This window comes from Asparagus officinalis, chromosome 1 (genome assembly GCF_001876935.1).
Source record: "Asparagus officinalis chromosome 1, Aspof.V1, whole genome shotgun sequence".
In the NCBI taxonomy this organism is placed as follows: Eukaryota; Viridiplantae; Streptophyta; class Magnoliopsida; order Asparagales; family Asparagaceae; genus Asparagus; species Asparagus officinalis.
In genome coordinates this window covers 83,955,556-83,966,386 of record NC_033794.1, presented here as the reverse complement: position 1 = coordinate 83,966,386, position 10,831 = coordinate 83,955,556, and the positions used below count along the sequence as shown (strand labels likewise).

General features: G+C 34.0%; 1 protein-coding gene across 1 annotated transcript; it reads right to left on the bottom strand.

The window, feature by feature from the left end:
• LOC109836698 lies at positions 9,708-10,328 on the bottom strand. The gene has a single exon (XM_020404680.1). The coding sequence runs from the start codon at positions 10,326-10,328 to the stop codon at positions 9,708-9,710; it is 621 nt and encodes a 206-aa protein (XP_020260269.1).

Sequence of the window (10,831 nt, the reverse complement as noted above, 5' to 3'; positions counted from 1 at the left end):
TTCTTCACAGTATGAAATCGGAAGCGTTTCTATCTAATTTTCCATCTTGCTATTTATTAAGACCTGATTACAGATTTATTAATTTGAAATAGTGTAAAGTTATAACAATCAATTATCATTATTATTTCGAAGTTTTAATCGAGTAGATAGAAGGCAAGTTATTATAGTATCAAAACAAACATTGAGGATCCAAAAGAGATGCTCAACGTGCAAAAAGAATATGTTAAGAGTATGAACTATCTTTGAGAACTTGCCATGACTTCAGGGTTTTAATCAGGGATATTCTGAGGTGTTGTGATTATAATTGCAATACAGATAACAGTTACATGAAAATGCTTTCGCAAAGTTGTGCACGCAGTGGGTTTAGTTTTAAATTTTCACAATGTTACAGATGTAGTTATAATGACTTATTGAGGCTGTGAATTAATTTGCAGTTGTAGTTGTAATTGATGATTTTTATTTGCATATGTTAGGTCTTTCAGATTTTTGTCGGAGATTAACGGTTATAGGGGTAACAACTTGAAACTTTTTATTGTATAACAAATAAATACGAGCGTGACATGCATGTCCTAATCTGTACTATAAGTCACTTAGAATGGAATGAAATAGCAATTGCAAATATATTTATCAGTAAAATAGAAATAAACAGTTACATCGATCTTAAAATGGTTCAGTTGTACATATTTTTTGTCAAAGTAACTTCTAAGGTAATTTTTTCATAATTAACTGTCTGGTAACATCTACTTCTAAAGTAATTAAGCTAGTTTTTAAGTCCCGCTATAAAATGCTAGCTAGTATACTACAGCTTTGAAAGACTATTTTACAAGCTCATCGAAGCAGTTACATTTGACCAAATAAATTATTACTCTGCCCATCAATCTTTTAAACAAGTTTATCATAAAAACTGAAAGTCATTCAAAACTCAGTAGCTTAAAAAAGCTTCAAAAAATAGGCCCCAACAAACACCCTCTGTGATGCAATTTCAAACCTTGTAGTCATAACGAGCCAAACAAAGCTTCTAACGAAAGGGAGTTAAAAAGAGAGCAAAATTCTACTTTCCCACAAAACAAAGTGGTCCGCCCCAAACTCCGCTGAACCATATCCTAACTCCAACTCGAACTCTGCAAACTGAGTTACTTCTTCTGCAGCAAATATCACATGATTTCCGTTGAAGTCTTGAAGAAGATCTAATTTCGGCATTAATAATCTTAGCAGTTATATCATATAGATGTGGTCCTCAATGCTTCAGTCCCTGGGAGTATAAATCTGTGAAATTGTGCAGCAATTAAGAGAGTATTTATTGGGTTCAATCAAATTCATGGACCTGCTCATTTATTGCAACTCATCTTAAATGAATTCACCTGAGCCAAGGAAAAGTAGTTCATGAATTACCCTCTTGCAACATTATGATTTTACTTTTCTTTTGTTGTAATCTTGTTGTTATATCTACATACATCACATATCATAAGTAAGAATCGAACATGAAATGTAAGAGTAAATAAATAGAGACGAGAAAAGATAGGGAGAAAGTGATCATCTCATTTTATTCATTTAAAAACTCTCCATGACCTTCTTCAGGTAGGTTGATTGGTATATCAATATTTCTTTAGGAACATGCTCGATCTGCAGGTCGAGACAATACTTGGTTTTTCCCAAGTTTTTTCGTTTCAAACTCCGTCTTTAGGCATGAGCTAGCTTCTGTAAGCTCATTGTGCGTTCCAATAACATTTATATCATCAATATAGACTGAGATAATACAGAAGTCATTTTTGAATTTCTTTATAAACACACAAGGGCAGACATCATTATTTGCATATCTCCTCTTCAGGAGGAACTCACTCAGTCGGTTATACCATATTCTACCCGACTGTTTCAAGTCGTATAACGACCTTTGCAATTTAATGCTATACATGTTGTGATTCTCGTTTTCTCTCAATTAAGGAATTTTAAGTCTATCAGTGACTTTCATATAAAAATATTAGTATCTAATGACACATATAAAAATATGGTCATGACGTACATATACTGTATATATAAATTCATAGTTTCTACCATAGACATTAACTTGCGGAACGTAATACAATCACATAGATGATCACTTTCTCCCTATCTTTTCTCTTCTCTATTTATTTACTCTTACATTTCATGTTCGATTCTTACTTATGATATGTAATGTATGTAGATATAAAAACAAGATTACAACACGTTATCAGCACGAAAGCTCTAGGTAGCCGATTCGTAATCGTCCATTGATGGTAAAAGATATTTCGGTGTACACATCTTATGAGGTAACAATACATAATACATTCAGCCTTTGTCTATTTACATAGTATCAAGCTTTTCGTCGAATTAATAGCAAATATTTTTTTTATTTATCCCCTGTAAGAGCTACTGGCAAATTTTATTGGATATTGTTAGTTTTAGTTAAGTTTCTTATCTATAGTTTGACCTTAGTCTTGGGAACTTGTTTACAAATATGGATATTCTGAAAGAATATGGATTTTGTACATGGTAATGCATTTACTGAGATAGAAGGATTGATGAATGCACTTGTAAAGGAGATCGAAATGTTTGAGATTTTTAAATTTGTCAGCCGCATGGAATCTTAGAAGCGTTAACCTTTCCGCTTTTGCTATTCTATGGCTTAGCTTTGCATCTATGCATTCCAGTTTCCTTTTGGTCCATCAGATATTTAACTGTGGATGCAAAAGCTTATATTTCCACTTTTTATGCTTTGCATGATTGATTAAATGACTCTTGTTGTGAACTCAATTATCCAATTATATTTACTAAGTACTACTTATAAGTTCATCCATTGCATGCACTAAAGAAGATGCAAATTAGATTAATTGTATATTTCAATTTGAAGTTTTATTTGGAACTTTCATCTTTGAATCACTTTACCACGCACTAGTACTACTTATAAGTACTACATATATTTGATGCTTTTGCTTTAAATATTCTATTTGCTTGCTTAAAGTAAAATCTAAGCCTCATGAAAACTTGAAATTAAGTTGTGGGTTTTTAAAGCTCATGTTGGTGTTCATAAGTGGTCCATTTTTTATTGCTAATTGCACTGATTCTTCTTCTCCACTGAAATTATGTAATATTAGTTTCTATCCAAAATTGCCTTGGTGGTGTTTTGAATCTGGAAACCTTGAGTTTAGAAGAAATGATAGCACAAACTGGTTATGTCTTTGTTTAATTTCTACTTGCTTGAGTTTGTGATGGGCATTGATCACCCGAGCATTAAAATTTTTGTGTGAATTTTAATATCAGACTAGTTTGCCAGAAGCAGACATTTGAAAGATAACCTTTATTAAGATCTTTAGAAAAAGGAGCTTAATGATTTTGGTAATTATGTGTGATCTTATTAAAATGTGAATATTTCTAATTTCCCATGTACTAATTTTTCGTCCCCATGATTAGTGTACTGCGATATATGATAGTAATTATTAATTATCTTTGGCCTCGAACGTTCATTTTTACTAGATACCCTTATGATTCTTGCACGATTATATCTCTTGATTCTTTAAGTATCTTTGCCCAGAAAGCAAATGCTTTAAATTTTCTCTCTATCAACTAAGACGTGAAAAATTAATGACTCATTGAAAAAGTATTCACTTTTCTGGGCAATCCCTGAAGGATCGCTTTGATCTATGGAATCTAATAATCTTCCCTCAAACGTAACTAGAAGACTGAATCAGAACTTTTTAGATTTCAAATACATGACTAAATATGATTCAACCATGTGCCATATTGTCTAGTGGGTGAAGCTCGCAGTATTGATCGAAAAGATTTTTTTTCTCATTCCATGCAAGTAGTATTGTACTCCAGTAGCAGTACATGGCCAAAAATGATTATGTCAAGCATTCTGTTTTGATATCTACATTTGGAGTTGTAGAGAATCACAACAAACTGTTGATGAGAAATCATAATATTAGATTAGTTGGCTTACGAGTTGTGTTTGGAGCACATGCTACAAAACAGAAAATTACTTATATGCGTGGACAAGGGGGAGGCTATGAACATAGTAGGAGATCTTATCCTGTAGCCATTTTTGGATTTTAAACCCTCGACTGAATACAATTCAACAAGTAACCTTGTACTCTTACAATACGACTGAATACAATTCAACAAGTAACCTTGTACTCTTACAATAGTACAACTAAAAGCATTATGAACTAAACCTTGTATTAGTAGTTGTTAAAAATACAACCAGCTGTTGTGAGAAATAATAATGCAAATTTAATTGGTTCAGTCATAGTGCCTGAAGCACATATCATAATTCAAACTAATATTCATAAGCTTGGACGAGGGGAGGTAGTGGATATTGAAGCGGATCTTATCGAAGTGGTCAAGGTAAACTATTTAGTTTTTCTATATTTGGATTATATGCATTTGTTAGACAATTTTGATTTAACTTGAGTTTGCTTTAAACTCTTATATTTGGATTATATGCATTTGTTAGACAATTTTGATTTAACTTGAGTTTGCTTTAAACTCTTGTGAACCTATGTGGTTTTTATTTATACACTTTTAACTTGAGTTTGCTTTAAACTCTTGTGAACCTATGTGGTTTTTATTTATACACTTTAGAATTTGTATAACCTAAAATACATCATGTTGCAATAATTTTTAAGATTTAGGGAGCCAAATTCTTTTAAATTCTAGCATGAGCTATTGGGTCATCTTGGGCAAAATATGATTTGTCGGATTTCCTTAAATTAAATGGGGCATTCAAACCAAATCCGACCAATTACATATCACAATTTCTCCCTTTATCTAATACGTGGTGAAGAAGCGAAACATTTCTCATCTGCGTATTCTTTATTTGTAGTCCATGTTTCTATATCACCACCATAGCGTACCTCTATGGGACCTCGGTGAAGGTACATACATTTTTTATGAAACTCCGTCTTTTAATTTAGTACCTATGGTCCATGTTAGGGGATCAATTTACAATTTGGTACGCTAACTGTATTTTTATTAAAGATCAATTCTCGACATTAGGGGGAGATTAGTGCCTAAAATACAAAATAATATCAAGAAATTCCATGTATGAAAAAGATCTTTAATATTTTTATCCACGTACTAGTCAAACTGAACTAGAAGTTCACGTGATAATCTGCTAAGAAAAGAGTGACTAAGCCCCATATTCATGTTGAGTAAATCATTGATGATTTGGTACGCCAGAAGCGTACTGCACTAGAAGCATAGGAAACTTGTTAATAAAAAAGATAAAAGTTCGCGACACACCAAATCTAATATAGAAAGATAGTCACTCCCATAACCTCCGGAAGAAGCTTGTCCTGAAGACGAAATCTCCAGTAAATTGCACGTGCACTTGATAATCATAATATTGGAGATGCGGATGCACGTGCACTTGATAATCATAATATTGGAGATGCGGAACGACCAAATCCAATTGTTAAGGGAAATGATGAGGATTTGGTTGACATAAAATAAGATGCGGAACGACCAAATCCAATTGTTAAGGGAAATGATGAGGATTTGGTTGACATAAAATAAGAATTGAAATGGCCACGAATTTGTGAAAAAGGAGAAATATATAATAGAAATATAAAAGTTGTAGATAACATAGTTGCCTCTACAGTTGCTCTTACTATCTTTGAAAATAATCTGGATCCATAATCTAAGTCGGTAGCAGAGTGCTTGAAGCACTCGGACTAGGTGAGATGGAAAAGTGGCAATTGAGGCTGAGCTGAACTCGCTAAAGTATTTTGAAACTGTAGTCCTTATATCCCTGCAGGATATAAATGGGTCTTCGTAAGAAAAATAAATAAGAATTGTAAGGTGGTGAGATATAAAGTGAGATTCATAGCTCAATGGGTTCACGCAGAGACCCAGCATCGATTTAGATGTAAAATATTCTCATATTAGTGATTGTATTACGTTCCGCAAGTTAATGCCTATGGAAGAAACTATGAATTTATATATGCAGTATATGTACATCATGACCATATTTTTACATGTGTCATTAGACGCTAATATTTTTATATGAATGTCCCTGATGGACTTAAAATTCCTGAATTGAGAGAAAACGAGAATCACAACATGTATAACATTAAATTGCAAAGGTCGTTATACGACTTGAAACAATCGGGTAGAATATGGTATAACCGACTAAGTGAGTTCCTCCTGAAGAGCAAATATACAAATAATGATGTCTGCCCTTGTGTGTTTATAAAGAAAGCTGAAAATGACTTATGTATTATCTCAGTCTATATTGATGATATAAATGTTATTGGAATGCACAAGGAGCTTATAGAAGCTAGCTCATGCCTAAAGACAGAGTTTGAAACGAAAAAACTTGGGAAAAACCAAGTATTGTCTCGACCTGCAGATCGAGCATGTTCCTAAAGAAATATTGGTATACCAGTCAACTAACCTAAAGAAGGTCATGGAGAGATTTTAAATGAATAAATCTCATAAACTTAGCACACCAATGGTTGGTAAATCCCTTGAAGTGAATAAAGACCCATACAAACCTAAAGAAGATAACGAGGATATTTTAGGACCCGAAGTCCCGTATTTGAGCGCGCTATTGAAGCACTTATTTAGCTTACAAATTGCACCATGCCTTATATTACATTTGTGTTACACATGCTAGCAAGAATTAGTGCATCTCCTGAAAGGATATATTGAAATAATGTTAAATATATCCTCTGGTATCTTCAAGAGATCTTTGTTTATTCTATAAAAAAAATTGAAATATGACAGTGGTCGGCTATTCTGATGTTGGTTATATGATTGATCCCCATATTGCCAAATCTCTGACTGGTTATGTTTTTTCTATAGTGGTACTGTTATTTCTTAGAGGTCTATTAAGCAGACAATGTTTACTAGTTAAAACCACTCAGAGATTGTTCCACTATATGTGCCCCATGTGAACGTGTAAGGTTCAAATCGCTGATAAAACATATTCGATGATCGTGTGGCATATTAAACAAGGATATTACCCCCGCTATCTTTTCTAAGGACAACGTAACTTGTGTTGCATAAATGAGATGTAGAAAATTTTTATCCACTTGCGCTCGAAAATAACAATGAAATTAACATAGATAAGTTCGTTCTAAGTAGTGACAATCTAGACGATTTGATCACCAAATCCCTTAATACATCAACTTTTAATTTTATGGTATCGTGCTTGGCCACCACGGTATAAATAGACTTGAATGTTTGTTGTCTTGAGGGGGTGCAAATTATTTTTTAGAATAATCCTGAAGATCAAACCCCAAAGACGGTGGCTGTACTCTTTTTTCCTTAGCTAAGTTTTTGTCCTACTGGGTTTTTTTAGCCAAAGGTTTTTTAACGAGGCAGCTAATGCAATACAAGTTTGGATCCCGAAGATCTATTGTTATACTCTTTTTTCCTTTGCTAAGTTTTTGTCCTACATGGTTTTTCTTAGCAAAAGGTTTTTAAAAAGACAACTGATGTAACAGAAATAATATATGTATGTAATGTACTCCTTTTCTCGACTAGTTTTTGCCACTGGGTTTTTTCTAACGAGGTTTTTAACGAGGCATTGACATCACGAAGTAATGTCCAAGGGGGAGTATTGAAATCTAGAAGATAAGTTGAATGTGGATATTACTTGAATATGAAAAATTAATTAGATGACTCTTCATTAACCCATGTCCTTTAGTCTTCTTATTATCCATCTATATAATGTATGTCATGGACAACAAAATGTATGGAGAAATGAAGATGAATAAAATGAGATGATCACTTTATTCCTATCTTTTATCTTCTCTATTTATTTACTCTTACATTTCATGTTCGATTCTTACTTATGATATGTGATGTATGTAGATATAACAACAAGATTACAACATCTTTGAGTTTTCACAATTGGTTATAGGTTGATTTTAACATGATTTAGATCCTAGGGAAAAAAAGGAGACGCTCCAGATTAGTCCCCTTTTTCGCCGTACTATCACTAATAAATGCAGTTGTAACTGTAATTGCAAAAGTGATAAGCTATTGAATTGATATAAGTTGCAAAAAAATTTTGCTAGATTGATACTACAAATCAAATAGAAGGTGAAAAAAATTTGGACCGTCCAAATCAAATACATGCAACTATAGTGTAATAACAAAACAAAAAAATAACGCTAAACCAAATAATTACTAATAAATGTCACCATAGTTATGATAACTGCAGTTGTAGGCAATTAAACTTGTATTATAGTGGCCGGTAACCAAACGCCTTTTTTTTAATTGTAAATGACTTCTAAAATTTTCAAGTCCTTATTGTGAACAATTTTGAATCGGATACAAATCTATTGATCTTATACATGTATTTCAAACATTGCTCACAACATATCAGACTCCCTTTAAAAGCACAAGTTCGGGAAAATCTTTCTGTAAACAAAAGTACCCCTATAAAGTTTGAATTATCCTAGAACTTAAAACTGGAACTGGGATAATTTGTGGGATAAATTTTCAAGTTATGCCTTCGGTTTTCAAGTGCACTCAATCAAACTTTATAGGGGTACTTTTGTTTACAGAAAGATTTTCCCGAACTTGTGCTTTTAAAGGGAGTCTGATATGTTTTTTAATTAGATTGAGTGCACTTGAAAACCGAAGGCATAACTTGCTAAACATCTCTAAATTCAAAATAAACAATGAAACACAATCCTAATCAAATTCTAATTTTTAAAATTTAAATGTTTTTTACAAAGAGAACTTTAATTATGACTATCATCCAATCACATATAACACATCATGCCTATATATAAACCAAGAAATTACACAATTTTTATAGTAACTTTATCTCCTTCAACATTGTAGGCGTCAAAAATTGCATATAGGTTATCGCACACAACTCGAGAGGAAGAGAAGGCAATGAATGTCATCATCTGAGTCAAAGGATCATTCGATGCCGTGAAGAAGCAAACAAGCGCACGAAGTAAGTTAGCAAAGCGTATGAGTCAACGGATGCAAAAAACGGCGAAACGGTGGAATAATAACAAAAGTAGCCTTGTGTTTCGCACCCAGAAGTGTGAAACACCCTTGGTGTTTCGCACCCATGTGTGAAACACCAAGACTGTTTCACACATGGTGCAAACACTGAGGGTGTTTCGCACCAATCGGGATTCCCGGGACGCGTTTTGATGGTTTTCGATCTGTTTCGATGGTTCTGAAACCTCCCTAACTACCTTAAGGCTATCCTTAAGCCTTAAACGTGAGAGAACAGCTATTGGCTAAAGATACACTCTTATCCATGAACATGACATCCGAACCCCTATAAATACTCCCTCCCCCTTGTCATTTATGAAGGGTAATTAGCAATTGATGACGTGCTGATTGAGGAGATCTAAGCAACGGCGAAGCCCTGACATTTTGGAGAGTGAGGAGCACAAAAGTTAGATCTAAAGGCGAGTTCTTGGCGAGTTCTTCAGCATAAAGAAGAAGAGTTCAAGAGATCTGTAGCACCTTCAGCATCCTTCGGTCATTTCCTTAGGATCAAACGTCGATTTGATCTTGAGAAGAGTATTTATCTCGCATCGTCGAGATATTTACTTCTGTTCTTGTTTCTTTCACAAAATAAGAACATTGAGCCTTTATTTTTTTTGGTCAATGAAATAAATTTTATTCATCACAAAAATATTGAAATAAAAGAGCAACAAGAACTACCAGAACTTTGTCTGGCAAACAAAAAACAGAAACCTATCTACAGTTTACAATTTTGCTACTTCTTCTCTTAAGTATTCAGGAACATCATCATTAAGAGCTTTCAAGAGTAATGAAATCTTAATTTCCTTGATAAGCTGGTTAGGGCTGCGGGTTCTTTGTTGGAAAATCCTCAAATTTCTCTCCTTCCATATCCAATAAATTGCTCCAGATAACATCATTCTCTTGAGTTTTTTCATGAATCCAAGACCCCTCAAATTGTTGCTATACCATCTCATTACCTGACTCCAGCAGCAGGATCTCCAAGTAAACTTCATCCATGCCATCAGATTAATCCAAACATAAGAAGAAAAAGGTTGACTAACAGAATCAGCACAAAGCACACACTGGTTGATTTCCAATATACCCATACGACACAATCTGTCTTTAGTCAGAAGTTTTGATAGAGTAGCAAGCCATAGGATTATCGAATGCTTGGGATAATGCAAATCACCCCAAACTGTCTTCGCCCAGGGTACAGCTGCTGAAGATTGGGAGATAGTGTTATAGATAGATGAAATTTTCATTTTTCCATTGCTGTGACAGTTAGCAATAGCTCTGAGTTGGTTGTGCACATTCCCAAATCTTCTCAATACCAAATCCCTCACCTTTAGGATTTGTCTCCACATCCACGAATCACTTTTCTTCGGTTGAACTTGCCAAATTTCCAGTTGCTTTAAGTAATTTCAGTGCTTCATCCAGAAATGTAATGGAGATGGAAAGCACTGGCCCTAAGGGATCTAAGAAGAAAATGCTAATGGAGGAGATCCTGACTAAATCTAAGTCAATTTCAAAACCAGGCATTCTCAGATCTGGTCCAGCTCGTTAACTAGGTGAGACCTCTTTTTCCCCCTCTTGGGCTGATGAAATGGAAGAAGATTTGATTAATGATTTGAATGAATCAACGGAGATGATTGATGATGATCATGAGATTCTTACTCCTTTTGTTGCGCAATCTACAATTGAGAGGATGCAGACTAAGAATATTAGGATTTCCAAGACGTGAGATCTGAAAATCCCAATCTGGAAGAAGAGGAGAAAAACAATGTAGAGGCTCCAGGTCAGCGAGAAGTTCTTGACAGGGAGGAAGTAAAGAAATCATATGTGAGTTTATTTTCTGATAACAGGAAAC